Raw genomic sequence first — 20,345 nt, 5'->3', positions numbered from 1 at the left:
GACCTGACCGACATCTATGCCAGTGGATACTGCAACCTGGTCTGATTTGGCCTATTCCTTGCCTTGGTTCTTGCACTCACCTGCAGGGACTGCATTCTGACAAAGGAGTTCCCCATGTTCATCTGTCAGGTCTCCTCCCAGTGTCAGATCTCTTGCACAACTGTGGGTCCTTGGCCCAGGCTGACTTTGTCTATCTCTTGTCCTAGCAGGAACAATGGCCTTGCTCAACCAGTCCACACCCATTTTGGTTCTTTACTGTTATATGTTGCAGCCCAGCCACACCTGGTCCAAGCCCAGACCAAGCCTTCATATGGTTCACCGGGAGTCAAGACTTAGCCCAGCCCTTTCTACACCCACTCTGGCTCTCATGAGTATCAGTGGAGTGTTGCCCAGTCTGCCACTCTACAGACCCACTCCTCATCCACACCAGGGGAAACTATAGCCATGTCCAGCCCAGACTCAGCAGGGGCTTCCCATGCGCTCCCCAGCCAGACGTGTTCCCATCCATAGCTCTTGAGCTTGCCAATGGAGATTGCAGTTCCACAGTGGTGAGCCCAAAAATACACCCCTATATTCTGTTACCAGACTAGTTTCTCTCACATGCTAGTTTTTGTCATGGCCCATGCTAACATTACCCATCCCCTGTTTCATCTTTCACTAATGGATACTATGATCTTTAGTGTGTGCCAGTGAGGGGTGCTCGGTAATGGCCGTTTCTTAACTACCCCAGCTCAGGTCTCCCACATGTGCTGGTACTTTGTCCTGACTCTTAAAGGGCCTCCTATTACCCCCTAAACTGGTCTCAGCTCCTCTTTTACCTATACATGCAATGGCTTTATCCATGGAAGTCCTTCAACAGTAATTCCTAGGCATAAGCCCTCAGGTCATCACTCATCCCCCCCCCCCCGCCAGTGCGATCCCCCAATTCCCCTGCTGATCCACATCCCCAAACACCCAGAACTCGCCCACGGGCTTCACCCAGCACCAGTAGCACCTGGGTTGCCGGCTAGGGGCAGGAAAGCTCTCTCCACCTGCCCAAATAGCTGCCCACCTCCGGGCGGGAGAGGCCTCCTTCAGGTGCAACTTCTTTTCTACTGCAATTGTGATAGAAAAGAATTAGGAGAAAAGGAAGAGGTAAGAATTTTCTTAACATCCCTAGAAGTACTCAGGCATGAATTGAAAATAAGTATCTGGGCCCAATGAGCATAAAACATTTAGAGCATTCACTTTTAACTTGCATGAATTCCTATGCTCAGTGCTTTTACAGTGTGTCTTTATTTTAATTATGAAATAGAATGTAAATGCAAAAGATTCTGTTGTAGGCACATATTTTCATGTATAAGTGATATGCTATAAGGTGCTCATACTATCAATATAATACAAAATGAATTTTAAAGCTGATATGTTCCCATGAAACAAGTGGCAAAATGTTATTGCTTACAGTTACATAGTTCAAAGCACTGTAAAAACTGCATTGCTGCAGAGTTTTAGTTTCACATCACACACAGATTTTGATCTCAGAACTAGAATTTACAGTATTTAGTGTCTGAATAGCCTATCAGTACAGTTCAAATGAATCAAGTACCACTACATATAGAATCTTAATTCTCAGAATGAATATGTGAAGTTAACTAGTGGTAAACTGATTTTATTTTTTTCTAAATTAGCATTATTATGTCCCTCATTCCAAATGCTTGGGAGCATAAAACTCCCCCCAAATTATTAGATTTTAGAATATCTGCATACACATAGTAAGATAATCCTTGGGCATGACAAACCCAAAATTCATTTATGTTTCATATGCACTGTAACATATAGCCCGAAGATACTTTTAAAAAATATTTTAAACATTTTGCACATGAATAAAAGTTTTATAGGATACAAATATCTACTTGTAGCGGTGTCTTATCACTTAGAAAAAGTTTGCGATTTCGGAACATTTCCTATTGAATAAAAGAGTAGCAAATGTGAGAATAGCCAGAGTGAATCCGTGGGCTCTGCGAAAAGCAGGCATATCAAGGATGAATGCTGGATGGTGCAAAGGCCAAGCAAGGGGTGTGTGTAGACTTGGACCATGGCATGAACCAATGAGAAGAGCACATTTTTCTCTTATTCAACTAATTTCATATTATTGGCTTTTATTATAAAGTACTTCTTGCCGTGGAGAAGAGATGAGAATTTGATACAGATGTGCTTTTATAGGAAATAATTAAAAGGAAGTATAAAAGATGATAAAGCAGCAATGAGATTTCACAGGAGAATTAATGGAACTTGTATACTTGTTACAAGTTCACTTTTGAAGTACTTTATAATTTTTAAAAGTGAAAGTTGAATGACTAGAAAACACGTTGAGAGATTCTTCTTCAGATAGCCAAATTTGAAAATGATGATAGGAGGGACAGAGGTGGGAGATATGGAAAGGAATTCATACCCAGGTAACTTTCAATATAGCACCGTGTCTCCCAAATCTCTTTTCAGAGAACACCATCCCAGAAGCAGATGGTTCAGCAATACCATCCATAGTTCACTCCATTTTTTTTTCTGACCATGCCCTGTGTTAACTTATGTGCAAGAATCATTTTTCCCTTTTTTCCCTCTGTTCTTCTCCCATCCCTTTCATCTTTAGAATTTGCCATCATCTTCTGATACCCCCGACACCTGTTTCACAACTTCTTGTGCTTTATCTCTCTCTAATAATTCAGTACTCATTGCTTACCCTCAACTCATCACTTACAAGATTCTCCACCTCAAGGGACCCAGCCTCATACCTTGCTATCTCCTATCTATTAATTCTGTCTTTCCTCTCACTGAAGAAGTACTAGTCTTCACCCTAATCCAATTTCACTTTCACTTCATGTGTTAGCTCATTCGTGTGATTAACTCCTTACCTACTTTGATCAAAATGCTAAGCCTTTGACATGTCCAGTTATCATGAATTGGTTCTTCAACCACAATACTGCAATCCCCTAGTGTTGCATTTTCTCTTCTCACTCCTCATAGCTTTCCTAGAAAAACAGCATTCAGCTGAGTCCCTTTTAATGGGTGCTGCCACATGATGTTTCTCTTTCAGACTCATGGATTTGGTCTCTTGGTAGGACTGTCCAACTACATTTTGTGTCAGTACTTCAAATTCTGTCAAATATAAATGACAAAATTTAAAGCATCCATATTACCCAATATTACTATTTTCACCAATAACCTGTTCCTTGTGTACTCACTATCTTGGTTATTTATAACTTCCTCCACAAAATCTGGAGGCAATTTTTAAGGCTCCCCTTTACCTCTCACATCAATCAAGACTTTGTGTCCACGGATCTAGTCAATGTTTCTCACTTTGTCTGCATACATCATGACTCTTATTCCATATCCCATTCATTCTACTAACTTGCCAGGGTGGACTATATTAAGCTGCTACTTGAACAGGAAAGCTGCCACTTTCCTCTACCTCTAATACAACCTTTCAGTGTTTGCAGTTTACCTACAGAAATCAAGCTTGTCTGGTGCTTGCCCATCTCTATAAAGCCCCTGGTCTGCCTCTCACTATTCTCACAAGAGTCAACCACATTTGATTCTCCCACTTTCTTTCTGAGGAGTCTCATCTCTGTATCCCTCTCGTCTCCTCTTCTCTTCCACTTCAAGAGAAAACCTTTGGTTTTATCCACTGAAATTTCCCCCGCATATTAATAAGAGTCATTTATTCTTCAAAACGACTCATCATCATCTCTACCTGTATCCACTTGTCAAGTTTTGCTTGCTTTCTCACCTCGCATCTGCTTCCACCTGCCTTAGCTTGTGTGGTTTGTCACCTCATAGTTCCAGGGCATCCTGTAAATACTTGTGTTGTTACAGTTGCCATTTTGATTGACTTTCCTTATGGATTCTCAGCTCCCTGCAGGACAGCAGTGTTTGAACCATGTCTTTTCCTATGTGTCCAAGTTGCAGGCTGAGCACATAGGAAATACTTGATGAATGTAGAATGGTCAAGTGGGATTCGGAGCTTTGATTTCCTGTAGATTTTCACACAGTGCTGATTGCAAAAATCCTCCTTCACTTTGGTTTCTGAAGTTATCCTGGTCTCACTGTTGGAGACTGATATTGGCCCAGTGTGATTGAGGGAGACTCCATCTTCTGCCTCTGCGCTGCCTCACACACTTCCTGTTTCATTTCTCCCCTTGTTGATCTCAAGCCTGCCATCTTCAGCAGCCTTTCTCCATCAGTACACTTCATTAACATTTTCCAGCTCCTCCTTCTCTCTTGGCCAAAAAAAAAAAAAAAAAAAAAAACCAAAAACTGAATGAAGCCATATTCCCCAGCATTGAAATATATCTCTCCTTTTGACCATTTTACCTCTATGAATTCTTTCCTTTTTTCTCCAAAACAACTGTTGAAAAAACAGTTTTTATAAACTGTTTCTTCACTCCTACAATTCTTATACGCTACAAATCTAAATTGTTTTGATAAAAATTTTGGAATATGTTTTCCAAGATTATGGACCCTCAAGGCAAGTTGCCAGTCTCTGAGCCTTCAGTTTCCTGGATACTGCCATATCATTTCATGCTGAAAAAGTCCCCATTCTTTCTGGCTTGTCTTATGTGACAGTATCCGAGTCTTCCTCTTCCTTTGTCAGCTGCTTTCCTTTGGTTTCTTCCATAAATTCTCTTCCCGCCTCTTAAAAAAATACAAGTAATCATATCTGAGTCTACTTTGAGTCTATATTTGACTCTATTTTGCACCACCTTTCAATGCCTGTCATAGTTAACGGTTCTTTGTATGTGTGTCACGTCTCCCTGACTTGCCTGTTAGCTGCTAAAGGGTTAGGAATGGCAGCTCCTATTTCCTCATAACACTCAGCATAGCAATTTACTCAGAGTTGCTGAGAAAACATTTGTGATCTGATTGACTGCAAACAAGTGATAAATTAGGCTGAATAAAAAAATTAGGAGCAAAGCAAACATAAAAACCAATAAGCTCATTCAAAGCAATAATATGAGAATAAGTTACTTTAGAAATAAACATTATTAATACCAAAATAATTTTTTAAATTCTATATCCATATATATTTACCGACTTCTAATAATGACTGGAATGTTTAGAGGATAAAGAAAATCACAGAAAGGAGCATTTCCTGATAAATTTTAATTTTCAGTAGGCTAGTATATACACTAGTATTTATCACCTGTCATTTATCTATTGCTTAGTTAAATCTTTTGAATATAAAGGTATAAATATTTCTTTCTTTTTATTATATCTAGACCAAAATAGAAATGAATCAAATGACCTAGTCTAACAATCATATGTAGTAAATAGATCTCTAATCATATAACAGCAGTACTAGCAGAGAATGACTAACTCAATAACCCTAAGGAAGGGGCAGTGTGCCTATCTAAGGGGTTTCCGAAGGAACTGCCCTAGAGATTACTGTAGGGGAGATTTCATTCCTAAAGCAGTTGGTGGGAACTAGAGATGTCTTCCTACAACATGTTTCCCTGTCTACCTAGTGTGGTTCCAGCCTCCCTACTAATAGGGATGGGAAACTAACATCCCCAGGCAGGGGCATTTGCCTCAGTGTATCTCGGGCCTTTGTTGCTGCTTAGCCAGAATGGAAGTAATTTAGGTTCAATAGTGTTCATTCTTTATGTTTGTGAAATATGATGGGTCTTTTATTCTTAACTAAACTACATTTTTTGTATTTGTGAAAATAAAGTTAATATAAAATGTAATCTAAAATTGTTAAATTGTGCAAGTATGATTCTACCAGTTGTAATAGTTCATTATTTTTATCTTAGTGTTTGTTATTTTGGTTGTCTTTGTTTTATTGTTTATAGTATTATTCTCTGTCATACACTGCCTAAACATGACTACCTTATCAGTTTGTGGTTTGGAGGATTCTGGGCTTCTGTCAGGGTATTCTCAGAATTTTGCTAAGTTAGAATCCTTCAAGTTTTTGCATAGGAATCTATGCAGAATAATTATGAATAGTTACTACCCAAAACACCTTCATCACTATCTGTGAACTCAGGGGACATAGAACAAGTGTGAATTTGGTGATTTGGGTTAGATGACTGGGTAATGCACAAGGATATATGGACATTAAACAAAACCTGCAGTATTTTATAGAAGTCAGTTTTCTGCCCGGTTCCACATTGATCACTATGATCTGTAGCTGGTACATCTGATCACTGTGACATCAAGAACCAGATTAAATCGAGCTTCTCAAAGATGTGTCTGCCCTCACAATTCTCCCAAGTTCAGTCTTCCGTGGCCAATGTAAAGTATCTGTACACTCAGAAATGCGGCTCCCACGTGGCTGTCCACTTTATTCTCTAGAATTACTCACAGAGAGGCAGTTGCCACTTCCTGCCTTTCCTGGCTTACTTACCATGAAAAAGGAGAGCTTAATAAATAATTTTTAAATTGTGATGTCTGATTCTTAAGAACTGAAAGAGGATAGCTCAGTCTATGAAAGAAGAGTGAGGGATTGACCTCATAATCCACATTCACATATATCCTGCGATATCTCTAATTAAGGAAAGAAGTGTTATTATAAAAGTCCTTTCCTAGCCATGGTTCCATTTTCTGTGATTTCAGTTCTACTCAGTTGCAGCAAAAAATATTAAAGTGAAACACTGTAGAAACTATTCATAAATTTTAAGTTATGCGTTGTGTTGAGTAGCAGAATGAATGATCATGCCATCTCTCTCTGTCCTACCCACATCATGTATTGGCCCTTTGTCCAGCACATCTGCTCCATAAATCCTACCCACCCATTAGCTCTTTTTAACTGCCTTGATTATCAGATCTACCATTGAAGTAATGCAGGATTCGTGTTCAAGTAATCTGTTTTTGACTTAATGACTCTAAAATACAGAGTAATAATGCAAAGGAAATGCTAAGGCATAAAATAGAAAAGGATAGATAACTCTGGTACTGTATGGGTACTTTGTTGAGATTTATGGAAAACAGAATTTTAAAACAGGAATTTTTTTAGCTTCAAATGTAGTTATGCTGTCGGGACCATTTGATAAAAGCAAACCAAATATGGATTTGATCTTATCTGTGATTTCCCACATCCACTGAGGATCCTGGGTTGTATTCCTCACAGATAAGAGTGGAATATTGTATTACACTTACCTTAATAAGTAGCTAGAATCAGATTAACATAGGTGCTCAGTGCCCACCCCCTTCTGTTCCTTACCTGACTACCACCTGACTCTCCCAGCTGTGACTGACATATTGCAAAACTTCGTCTTGTTCCCAATTCTCTTCCTACAGACACAAAGGACATGAGTGAATTTGAGACAGAAGGCTTCTTTGCTTTGCATCACCGCCGAGGAGCCATCAAACAGGCCAAAGTCCATCATGTCAAGTGCCACGAGTTCACTGCCACCTTCTTCCCTCAACCCACATTTTGCTCTGTCTGCCATGAGTTTGTGTGGTAATTTGGCATTTCATTCCAAATTTGGGGGTTTTTCTAATCCATTTGCTTAAACCACCAAGCCTAGTGTGCTCCAGAAGGGGGCAGGAGTGTTGCCTGAGTAAGTACTATGAGAGCTGACTGGACTGAGGAGATGTAAAATGATCTTAATCCAAGATTCATATAGTGTGGGTCCTGTAGAGCAAGGTCCTTTGGGGCAAAAGGCATAAAGGACCTTAGTTTCTAACCACACAAAAGGGTACTGGTGATGAAGAGGAGCTTCATCATGTAGGCATAGTTGATTTTTGTGGCCAAGGCTTCTGTCACCTCAGTAGCCCAGCTGTGCTGGTGCTCCTGTTTCCAACAGGCAGTAGCTTCCATTGAAACTAGTGGTTTAAAATGCCGATGAGGCTCTTGGGTGTCTTTACAACCTCAGACACTTAGTTGAAGACTCAGTAACCACATAGCAACAGACATGCTAGAGTGAAGACTTGAAATGACTCCTGTTTCTGATGTTCAGCTTCCTGGACTATCAAGGGATGTTCTTTCCTTTGGGTATTGCAGGATCTGTGACTGCACCACTCTGACTTCACCAAGATAAACAAAAGTCAAACAAACTTTTGATGTATATTCATCATCCAATTTTTATCTGATTAATTGAACCTACTTCCTTTTCAATAACAAGTATTACTCAAAAATTGTTCTTAAACTTGAGACTTTGTTGGTTGAAAAGATTCAGAGGCACTTGGAGAAAGGAAATGAAATGTGTTATAGATGTCTTTGTTCACCAGGTATGAGATTGTTCATCTAAGCGAGACAATGATGTAGTTTTTTTCTTTAATTAAAAGTCAGATTTACACAGAGAAAGACAGAGAGAGAAAGATGCTCTGTCCACTGGTTCATGCCCCAAGTGGTCGCAACAGTCAGAGCTGAGCTAATCTGAAGCCAGGAGTAGATGCTTCTTTCTAGTCTCCCACATGGGAGCAGGGTCCCAAGGTTATGGGCCATCCTCGACTGCATTCCCAAGCCACAGGCAGGGAACTGGAAGGAAAGTGGAGCAGCCGTGATACAAATTGGCACCCATATGGGATCCCAGAGCATGCAATACAAAGAGGACTTTAGCCACTAGGCTACCATGCTGGGTCCAACAATTATGTTTTAAGTGGAACACAAGGACATTTCATGCTAGGAATTTGGGGTGATTATCTTGTCTCGAATTTTAAACTCTATATGTTGCTAGGAAAATACAAAAGCAATAAAGAAACCAATTTATCCAATTTATTCTTAAAGATACCTAGTTTGTTTATCAGACTTTTATCAAAGCAGCTTGAAATAAAAGACACACTATCAATTTAATACTCACTGCAAGTGATCCATCAGAACTGATGGTACTCTGTGAGCTCAGGACTCTGTGAGATCTCATTCTTCTTGAAATGGTTTTTATGTGGATGTTGATGTGAATATCTAAATAAATCAGTCATGTGCTTTATTGCAGGGGTCTGAACAAGCAGGGCTACCAGTGTCGACGTAAGTAAAAAGGATTTCCATTTTGTTGTCATCATCTTTTTAATCTAATTGCTCTTAGTTGCTGAAAGTTTGAAGTTACAACTATGTCTTTCCAGAATGTAATGCAGCAATTCACAAGAAGTGTATTGATAAAGTTATAGCCAAATGCACAGGATCAGCTATCAATAGCCGAGAAACTATGGTATGTATTTGATTTTTTTCTCTGTCTCACAAAGGTTTTATCCTGACATTACATTTGATAGTCTAATCCTTTTTTAAAAATGTCTGAGCTGCATGTAACTTAAGTAGAAAGCCCATTCTCTGTGGTGTTGTAGAAGAATATAGGGGGTTAAATGAAGATGAAACCAGAGGGCCAACACTGGTACACAGCAGATTAAACCACCACCTGTGATGCCACCATTGATTATGAGTACCCATTGAGTACCAGCATCTGCAATTTTGGTGGAGCTCCCTGCTGATACATCTAGGAAAGTGGCAACTAATAGCCCAAGTGCTTGGGCTCTTCCACCCATGTGGGAGACCCAGATATAATTCTAGGCTTTGGGCTTCGGTCTGGCCCAGCCATTGCTATTATGATCATTTGGAGAATGAACCAGCAAATGAAGAGTGCTCTCGGTTTCCCCTCTCTCTCTATCCTCCTCCTCTCTCTGTACGATATTGCCTTTCAAAAAAGTGAAGCTTTTTTAGAAAGGAAGAAAGTGAAATCAGAGGACACTGAAGGTGAGAATAGAGGATTAGAAGGGCACTGTTTGCTAGTGTGTGCCAGTGTGGTCACCACAGAAATGGCTCAAATTTATCATATTTTAAGGTGACTGTTAGTTAAAAATGACTAGCTGCTTCAAAGGACTGGGTGTGGATGATTAAATACAGGACTCTAAAGACAGTACTTATAGTCTGGCCTCTTCAAATGTTCTGTCTCAGGATGAGTGATGAGGTAGATAAAAAAAAAAAAAACGTGGCAATATGAATAAGACTAAAAGAAAAACACCTGTGATTCCATTATGAACATGTTTGGTCCGAGATGCTATGGAAACCCAAGTGCAGGTATCAGATAGCAATCATATATATATATACATATATATTTATATTTATATCTATATATACACTTCTACATAAGTTTATCAAACATGTGGACCAATGAAACAATTCTATAGTTTTGAAAGTGGCTGCAATATGTGTGAAATTTAAAGCTGCTAAAGATATTACTTAGAAAATAGAGTGAAGTAAACGCTTGTAACTGACTGTAAAGGATACTGATGTTAAAAGTTTGTAGACAAATAGGGATGGAAATCAAGATTGAGAGCACAGATGCAAAGTGAGTTCCCCAGAATATATGGAAGCTACGGAAACCAGAAGGTGATAGCATCGGTTCTTGTCTATGCAAATGTAATGTTGAGAAAGAGCAGAGTCATGTGGAGATCACTGAAGCTCCATGTCGGAGAAGTGTCGGTGACATTGTGAAGGTCTGACACTTATGGCCTGAACTAAGGGAGACTGACAGGTGAGGATATGAGCACTATCAATGTCTTGCTATTGTTAAAGAGATTAACTAGGAAGTTACTCTACTAGTTACAGCAGCTGGAAGGTGGAGAGTTCTCTCTTTGCCAAGGAGAGATGGATGAAGCTAGGGAGAAACAAATAAGCCTGTTGACAAAGGGAGGGGTCTTGATCTCACATAGAGATAGGCCTCCGATGAGCAGAGGGACACTTCATCAGTTTTAAGAGGAAGGGAATAGAGCGAGAGGGCCACTGCTGAGGGGACATTGTAGATTCATTGGTAGGAAGCTGTCTAAGGGAGTTTGAGTGGTGGGGAAGTAATAAAGGCCCATGAAGTGATTACCTTGAAATGGGAGGGCCAAGAGATTTTTTGAAAAGCAGTAGGAGTGAAGCTCAGGTGTGTGATTTTCTGGACACAGAGATATAAATGGGTTGAATTTTTTTGCAGAGTACAGTTTCTTCCAAAATTTAGAGCCAGAGGGGATAGTCTGGTATTAACCTGTGATTCTCGAAAAGGGCTCTAAGAAGTTCAAGTTGTTTATGCATACTCAAATCACCTGTCAATGATAGAGCTGTGCCTAAAATTTTAACCTCAGTCTCTCAGGCCATGTTTGCATTTGTTTAAATCAAATTGCCAGCTCCAGACCTACCCTCCCATTTCTATTTTGATGCCTTCAGCTTTTTTGAAAACAATCATTATTTGTCAGCATTGCTGATAGCCTCAATAGTTAGCCAAATCTTTACCATAAGGAGAGTATTCATAAGTTGTTAGCTAATGAATGAATATCTGCATGGATAATACCATGTCCTTGGTATATGTCTTGATTTCTTGCTCCTTCAAAAGTATATCATGTTTGGGGACTTTTTGTGCCACAAATCTGATGGCGTTGTAGCCAACAAAATAAGCGAAAGCCAACTGGATCACTTAAGGTTTCAAATAGTCACATTAAATAAAGAAGGCAAAAAAAAAAGTAAGGTTGATTTAATCATGTTTTGTTTGAGTCAATCTATCCAAATATTATTTCAACATGTAATCAATAGGAAAAAAATAAGACATTAGTTTTTAAAGCAAGGTCTTCAAAATGTAGCTTAGATTTTATACCTACAACACAACTCACTACCTTTCAAATGTTTCTAACCCCATTCAATTAATTGGTTTTCCTTTTGGGAAGAGCAGATCTACAGTCTTCATGAACCTGAACCGTGGCTTGAGTCATTTGGAACTGTGTTCAGAATTTGCAATAGTCCCCTTCTTTTGGACTTTGACCTATTAACTGTGTTTCTGTCTTACAAAACAAAAGCTTTTCTTTCAAGCTCCTTTTTACTTGGTTTAAGGAGAAGAAAGCAAAGAGCTCTCATGTGCTGATTCACTCCCCAAATGCCGACAGTGGCAGGGGTTGGAATGAAGCCAAAGCCAAGAGCTAAGGATACACTCCAGGTCTCCTGTATGAGTGGCAGGAGTTCAACTGCTTGAACCATCACCACCACCTCCCAAAGTCTGCGTCAAGAGAAGGCTCTCCAAATTTGGACCTTTAACTCAGGAACTCTGTTATAGCATGTGGCTATAACAGAGTTATAAAACCACTAAGCTTCCTCTCTGTCTCTCTACCTCTATATATCTGACTTTCCAATAAAAATGTATGTGTTTTAAAAATAATCATTTGAGACAAAATAAATCTGAAAGTTATGCAGAATTTTTTTTAAAGATTTATTTATTTATTGAAAAGTCAGATATACAGAGAGGAGGAGAGACAGAGAGGAAGATCTTCCATCCGATGAGTCACTCCCCAAGTGAGCGCAACGGCCAATGCTATCCCAATCCAAAGCCAGGATCCTGGAACTTCGTCCAGGTCTCCCACACGGGTGCAGGGTCCCAAAGCTTTGGGCCATCCTCGACTGCTTTCCCAGACCACAAGCAGGGAGCCGGATGGGAAGAGGGGCCACCAGGATTAGAACCGGTGCCCAGATGGGATCCTGGAGCGTTCAAGGCGAGGACTTTAGCCGCTAGGTCACGCCACCGGGCCCTAGGATTTTTTATAGTAGCTATTCTGAATAAACTCTTAGAAGACACCTCATAAAACTACCGTTAGCATCGTTCTCCCACCTCTTACCTCATATCTTGAGTCATCAGTTTTGTTTTGAGACAAGAAGAGGATGGATGGGCTTCAGTTCTGAGTTCTTAGGTACCCTGACTCAGCTGTGTGATCTGGGCAACTTTCTTGCCCTTTCTGTACCTATTCTTCTCATCTGTCAAAGGAGACTAGATGCCAAGGTGACTTCAAATGCTGTATTTTGAGAATTAGTTGAAATAATGTATATGTAAAAATGCACATGTGACATATCTGTTCACTATACCTGGCAGCATTGCCCCTGCCTTTTATTACAGCAGTTCTTCTAGTCATGAGTAACAGGCGCAAAAATTGTTCCCACCTTAGCAAACCCATTGCAACGTTTCCTGCAGAAAGGAATTTTGAATGTGTTCCAAAGGTTAAAACATTAGTTCTGAACTGAAAGAAAAAAGGAAATATTTATATGAAAACAGGAAGGGTGGTTTCATTTATTTAAATGATGATAGTTTCACTCTCTTTTGAATAAATAATCCTAGTTCCCTAGTCACCTTCTCCTGAAATGTTAGCCTGCCTGTGCTGTTGCCTGACTTTAGCTGTCCAGGGTGCTATATGTGTGCAGGTGCAAGTCTGTCCCTCTGCTGGATGAGCTTTAGACTCTGTCTCCTTCAGACATGACTAGAAGGCTTCACAATTTTAAAAGATGGTTACAATGCACACAGTACCCATATTTTCCTTAAGGTCAGTGCTGTGCTGAAGTATCTATGCATCTGCGAGGACTTTCAAGGTCAAGACCCCAAGACGTATGAGGGTCACATCTTCTGCCCTTTCTTTCAGTTCCACAAGGAGAGATTCAAAATTGACATGCCACACAGATTTAAAGTCTACAATTACAAGAGCCCAACCTTCTGTGAGCACTGTGGGACCCTGCTGTGGGGACTGGCAAGGCAAGGACTCAAGTGTGATGGTGAGTGGAGCAAGGTGGGCCCCAACCTCTGCAAAGGGCAGGAGGTAGAATATCAATAATAATATTTTTAAAACTAGGGAGAAAAGGATCTAACATGCACCCTGAGTCCACCCATGAACACCTGCAAGAGTCTCATTGTTGTATCAAAAAAAAATTGCTCAGCAGTTTAGATTTAGTCATGATCCAGGCGTTGCCTCAACTAACTTTTGTTGTACCACAGTCATTGACAAAAATAAGGAATTTCTCTTCTGACTAATCAGCTTCTCTCTGTTCTAAACTGCTGCCTTCTCTGTGGGCTCTGGTCTGCCTCTCCCTAATTCTGGCAGGTGAGGTATGTGGTACCCCATTGCCCTTCTGCTTTGCCCCAGCTAACAGTCTTCTGTCATTCCATCAAGATGCCAACCCAATCATGATGCGAGCAAGTGTTTCTCCTTGTCTGAGCTTTCCTCAAAGGCTACTCTTAGAGCAGTACCTGAGCCATTCTTCACTAGTGGACTTCCTCAGACCTACCTTGAGGAAAGGAAACAGGATAAGGTTTTCTTGCTCTGAAATTCTAAGTTTCTGGGGAAGTGATCTTTAGAAAGTGAGAGGTTGTTGTGCCAGAATTAGGGAGCAGTGAGACAAAAGGTTCCAACCATAACCAAGAATATGATCTGTTGTGGTTGGGACATGTTGAGGCTAGGAGCCAATCCCGGGTGATGTAGACTCAAATGGAGGGTTTCTTGCTGCAGCACAGGCCTGTTAAGTATTTAAGCAGGTTTTTTTGTGCCAGTCATGTCTTAATTCATGTCATTGGGTAGTATGAGTTTGTGTCTTCTCTTTTAAGCACATATAGGCTATCAGAAGGTGCCAGACCATCCTCCACAGACACTCCTACCTCATCCGTGTAAGTTTCTTGTGCCTAGTGTAGCCTGGAGTGACATCTTAAGAAGACTTACATTTCCAAATCACTACCTAAGGCAAAAACACAGGTCATTATAATTAATCCTAGGAATCTCTTCATGGTCCCCAAATATCACGTAATTTTCTCTACATGCCTGTTCATGATTATGTGGCTAGGTAGGATATTATAAAGTACATCATTACAGGTTCATAGACAAAAAGACTAATGTCCCAGTATTCTCATTTCATAAATAGAAACATAATTATTCACATTCCCACTGGTTAGTAATCCTGAGATGGCATCAAAGTCAGGTGCCACCACCCTGGAGCCCGAGAGTCCGCCTATTGAGGCCAGGCAGATCCTGATCCATTGACTACAAAGCTCAGAACTTTCCCCAAGATTCCTAGGCATTATTTCATGCTCACATCTCCCGCTTTGTTCTATTCATTTTCTCTAACATTCTTCCCTTCCCATTCCATTCTCTGCCCCTACTGTCTCCTTCCACTTTCACTTCACATCACTCCCCTCCCTCCTTTCTGTTGTTACCTCTCCTTCCCCTTTTCCCTCCCCCTCTCTTTCCCTGTTTCATGGTCCATTCTTGCTTGTTACAGTCCCTAAATTTCCCTGTTTCCTCAATTCTCTTCCCTTCCACCTGTCCACTTCCTACTGATTGTCTTCATTCTCTAATTCTCTTTCCCCCTTTCTTTTCTTTATTCTTTTCTCAGCTTCTCCTTTTAGTTATCTTCTTAAATAGCCCCCCGTTACCCTTTATCCTGTCTTCCCTCTGTCTCCACAGTAATTCCCATGAAAATAGCCACCAAAAGGGACTTTTTGCATTCACAGAGGTCAAGTTGCCATCTGATAGGTCAGTAACAAAAAACTAACGATGTGAAAGGGGATGGTGGCTTTTCTTCATGACCATGAGCATGGGAGACAAGCCTAGGTCTTGCTACAGTTGTAAGGAACAAAATAAATTTGCAATCCCATTGTGCTGTCATGGAGTCCTGTCTTAATTCGCATTGTAGTAATGAGTAAAACAATAGAACTGGGCCACCCAAATTAAAACCTACATAAACATGTCCCCTATAATGCTAACTGCAGAATTCGTAATGGTATCATGGGAAAATGCTCTAGCTATATGAAAGATTTTAGATGCACATAGAAGAGTTTGCTTCAAGTAGATTCTTATGGCTCTATCTATGTATGTGTATATTGGGACTAATAACAGTTGGCAGCCATTTGCCAAGAAAATACTGCTTGATACTGTTTCATGATGAAATAGTTAAAGAAAACTAAACTAGTTTAAAGATGAGGACTTCCCAATTTCACCTAAATGTTTTGATATATATGTCAATGCAACAAATGATAAAGATGAATGTGATGTGATCATTGAGTACCTACTCAGTGCTCATCACTATGCTGAACTTTTGTATGAAGACTGCTAATAAAAAGTTAAAATTAAAACTATATGATTTTGTAACTCCTACTGCCCAATTACGTATGACTTGCCTAATCTTTGGAGAAGCAAGTAACACTTGAAAGTAGGGTTTTATTAGCTGGAACTTGGGAAAAAAAATTTAGATTCTTCTTCAACGAAATTATAACATCCCATATATTAAGTTTGCACTTTCTAAGACTAATGACATAATGCAGTGAATGTGTATGTATGCATGCAGTAGGACTAATCCAAGAATGATCCTTTGCTCACAGAAAATAGTGGTTAGTTAGTTATGGTGTGCTTTTCAGGAGTCATGAATAAAAATACTTGCCAAAAATGGTAATCTTAAAGGTAGAAGCCTACAGAGACCGTAAGGTCTTTGCAAGTGATCCCTTACCTGAGGTTCATGGAGTAAAAGTGACTTGTTCCAGGCCACCACAGCGTGTACTTTTCTCCCATGGATCATGCTCCCGTATCCCCACTCCTCCTCCTTTTTCTCTTAGCAAAACAAAGCTAATGCCAGTGTGTTCATTTTCTGCTGTTCATCAGTCCCATCTCTACCTTTCAGCATGTGGCATGAACGTCCATCATCGATGCCAGACAAAAGTAGCCAACCTCTGTGGTATAAACCAGAAGCTAATGGCTGAAGCTCTAGCAATGATTGAAAGTACTCAACAGGTAGGGAAGCATTGAACCAATGAGTTCTGCCACATTGGCTCATAAGGGACACTCAAATTCTCTTGCTCTTGGTTTATTACAACTCTACGGAGCCATATGGAGTATATTTCTGAATACTTGTCTTGCTGCTTTCACCTTCATGCCCATAGCCTTCCCTTGTATATATGTATTTATTTCATGTCACTTATGATATATGAATTAAATAAGATTTTTAATTCTTTGTGGAATTATCAGGGACAGAAACAAATTCAGTCATCCCAAATCAGCAAGAAACTGGTTCCAGGCAAATTGTATGGATGCTCAGGCACGCTATATGAAATGAGGTAGTATTTGCATACAATATTTCCACATGCCTCATTTACTTTGAATTTTTCTAGATTATTTTAAAACCTAGTGTAATATAAATGCTTTATAAACAGTGGTTACACTATATCATTTAGGAGTCAACAAAAAATTTGTTCAAAACTGACACAATTTTTTCTGAATATTTTCCACAACATTGGTTAAATCTATGGATATGAAACCAAAGGACACAGAAGGATGCCCATATATTCATTATAATAATAATTATTATCATAACAATTATAACTTATCGCCAGTTTCATAGCTGAAAATTGGGGCCATATAATAACCCAGATGAAAACACATGCTAGAGTTATCCCCAAAGTTCTCTCAGAACACAGACTCCAAAACAACTTTGGCTTTGTCATTACTTACTTGGCATTAACTGAATTCTCATACCCAAGAATAAGCTCTGATTAAGACTTGGAATTGCCTATGTAAGCATGTTTTGTATCCATTGACTTTTTGTTCTTATTTGCGATGGATCACATGGATAGTTTGACAGAATTTAGCTAATCCAAAAATACATGGAGTAAGTGTGAGTGTTCTGCTGGTACAGTAAATCCTCCCACAGAATAAGGGACCCTAAAAAAATGTTCAGGGAAAGGGGATCTTTGGTAACCCTTGAACTTAGGAATTGCAAGTGACTTTTGTTTCCAGGGAGAGCCTACCAAACTGTCTCCTGGAAGTGATAGGTGGATGGACTGACTCTCTATCTATAATCTAGGCTCGCTCCTTAAGAGATTCAGAACACATCTTCAGGGAAGGTCCAGTTGAAATTGGTCTTCCGTGCTCCACCAGAAGTGAAACCAGGCCGCCATACCTACCGACACCCGTGAAAAGAGGTAGCCATTGTGGTGCGCAGTCAAAATCTGTATCAGTAATTAACCTTGAGTAAACTTAACTTGCATCCTCCATATGTCAAAGTTACTGGTTTGTAGATTGATAGGTGATGTTTTTCTGTTCAGAGATGACAGACCTAACCACTAAGAGATCTCTACTTCTCAGGGATGAAGACAAAATACTTCTGACAAGGATCATCTGTGAGTGGGGAGGAGGTGGGGAAAGAAAATAAATTAGGCCTAGAAGAAGCAACTGCATATACATCCTTAGAATTCTAGAATGTAGCTTCATGCCAGTATCAAGTGGTTGTATTAAATAAATCTCAATGGTGGAAGCACTAACAAAGATGTTCTTGTGCTGCATTCTTGAGGCTTTGCTACAAAACGATGATAGAAAAAAAGAATTGCCAAGCCCAAAGTCCTTAGCAGTCATGAAGTTATCAAAGTTTATACAGCCTACAGGTTGAAGGTAGTTCATGAGAGCCATAATTACCTGATTCCAGCGCCTGTATCGTTTTAGGATACATGCAATACTTATTTTCATTAGACGTAAGAGAAAATATAAAATATGCACACAAAGGTAAAGTAAAGTCGTAGTATCAAGTTGAGAGGGAGAATTCCAAAAAATGTTTTCCTGCACTTACTCTGGCATCAGGACTAACTCAACTTTAAGATCTGAGCTGGATTTAGGAAGCATCTCCAGGCAGTAAAATAGAACAGGTCTCCACAATGATCAGCAATGAAAATCGTAAGTCAGTGGGACCTTTAACAATCTGATAGATCTTACTTCCTATTTCCTCACATTGTGATTCATTAAGGATGAGTGCCTCTATGTTTAGAACCACATGAACATGAGCAATCACTTTCCCTCAGATTCGGTTAAAAATTTACCTGCTCATGATTTGACATTATTAAAGCTCATCTATTTTTGCAAGTATGGTCTTTTGATGAGTGGAATATGTTCTTAAGCTAATTTATTCCCAAGTCTATTAAGTAATAGGAGACATATATAATGCAGCCCCAAATTTCAGATTCAGAAGCAGGAGATGCCACTGCCCCCACAGATGGATGAGGAGGTTTTAAAACTGCCTGAACGGCAGGAACCTACTGCTTCTCAAATTACTGCGGAAGGAGTACAGAGTGGGAAATAGAGAGGGGATGCTCTGGGTAATGTCATAGACCTTTTGTTATACCGTGCTTGGTTTGAACCTTTGGCTTACCATTTTCAGAGCCTCAGGGAATCTCCTGGGAATCTCCATTGGATGGGACTGATAAAATATGTCATCGTCCAGAACCAGAAGTGAACACAGAACGACCATCTCTACATATGAAACTGAGAATTGAGGATTTTATCTTGCACAAAATGTTGGGAAAAGGAAGTTTTGGCAAGGTAAGCTACTGTACCATAGAACTGTATGGGCCAGCTTCCAGGAAATGAAGAACAATGTAATAAAGATACATAACACATGAAATGGGATTCCCAGTTGCTTGCTATTTTTGTGCACCCAAAGCCACCATTATGCTTAGTACCTGCTCATCAGATTTTAACAGGAAAACTTAGTCAAATTATTGAACAGTAAACAAGCGTAACTGAGCATCCATCACAGCTAAATAACCTTGTGCTTGAATTTGGGGCTTGGATTTAAACACTGAAGTAGTGACTCTGGGCAGAAATCTCTTCTGTCCAGAAACTAGGTGATGTCCAGGAGTCCTTTTGGTTCATTTCCGCATGACTGTGAACCACAGTAGACTCATTTAGATTTAATAGAAATTTAACAACCAGTCCTCATTGTAATTTAGCAGCAATTAATGTGCAATTCTAACCTATTACCAGAAATTGAAATCCCGTTATACAGATAGAAATTGCGTTTTTCAGCTTCTTAGTTAGTAGCTGGTTTTAGAATATTTTACTGCAGGAAGCAATCACCAAAAGAGTACTTTTACTTGTTAATGACATGTTTCTGTCTCTCTCTTCTGTTCCCATGTGGAGTATCACATTTGAACAGGTTAATAAGAAAGACATTAAAGTTAAACCTGCAAGCCTTAGTAAATGTCCCAAGGGGCTTCTGGGCGATCCAGGCATCCCTTGCTCTGTGTCCAAAGCTGGATGCCTCTCTCACTGGGACCTTGGCTACCTACACACCAAAGCAAAATGGGACAGCTGTATTTCTCTTTCTCACAGTACTGACAATTCTCTAAAACTTGATGATCTTTTTGATCCTACACAGGAAATCCGGTTCCTCACCAACATAGCAACCCCTATACAGTTACTCTCATTCTACTGTTAAGCCCAGGAGAATAAATGTCATGTTTTCTAAAGTTGTGGACATATAATCTGAGCCACATTCTCATCTAAACTCTAGCCTCCCTATCACAGTACACATTTTCAATAATTTATAAGGACTTGAATAGTCCTTAAAAATCTGTGAAATAAATAAATGTTCCTAACAACTATCTCTCAAAGAGCATTTTGTGATTTGTCAATCACTTTCTCATGTGGTATGTCACTTGAATTTCACCTCAGTCCTGTAAGTTAGCAAACATAGTCGTGGTTATCTCTTTTTGAGCTTCACAGTTTTCTGCATTTCCACAACAAGTGACTGTCTGTGAAATGACACAAGAGCTGGAGCTTTTGTACACAAATGATGTGTGCTTCAGACTGCAAATAGTGAGTTGATGCTTCACTTGTCA

At 39.8% G+C, this 20,345-nt stretch overlaps 1 protein-coding gene across 5 annotated transcripts in view; it reads left to right on the top strand.

Moving 5' to 3' along the window:
- Positions 1 to 20,345, top strand: part of PRKCQ (protein kinase C theta) — a 119,356-nt gene that overhangs the window by 56,983 nt on the left and 42,028 nt on the right. For all 5 annotated transcript variants that reach the window (XM_040967765.1, XM_040967766.1, XM_040967763.1 and 2 more), the window contains 7 exons: positions 7,273 to 7,435; positions 8,910 to 8,941; positions 9,037 to 9,122; positions 13,342 to 13,471; positions 16,361 to 16,470; positions 17,540 to 17,657; positions 18,884 to 19,044. In XM_040967765.1, the coding sequence (XP_040823699.1) occupies positions 7,273 to 7,435; positions 8,910 to 8,941; positions 9,037 to 9,122; positions 13,342 to 13,471; positions 16,361 to 16,470; positions 17,540 to 17,657; positions 18,884 to 19,044 (800 nt within the window). The remainder of the gene's footprint in view (positions 1 to 7,272; positions 7,436 to 8,909; positions 8,942 to 9,036; positions 9,123 to 13,341; positions 13,472 to 16,360; positions 16,471 to 17,539; positions 17,658 to 18,883; positions 19,045 to 20,345) is intronic.

The sequence above is a fragment of the Ochotona curzoniae genome, unplaced genomic scaffold, assembly GCF_017591425.1.
Source record: "Ochotona curzoniae isolate NIBS_2020 unplaced genomic scaffold, NIBS_Ocur_1.0 scaffold_4683, whole genome shotgun sequence".
Taxonomy (NCBI): Eukaryota; Metazoa; Chordata; class Mammalia; order Lagomorpha; family Ochotonidae; genus Ochotona; species Ochotona curzoniae.
The sequence above is the reverse complement of the archived record's forward strand: the minus strand, read 5'-3'. Positions and strand labels throughout refer to the sequence as shown.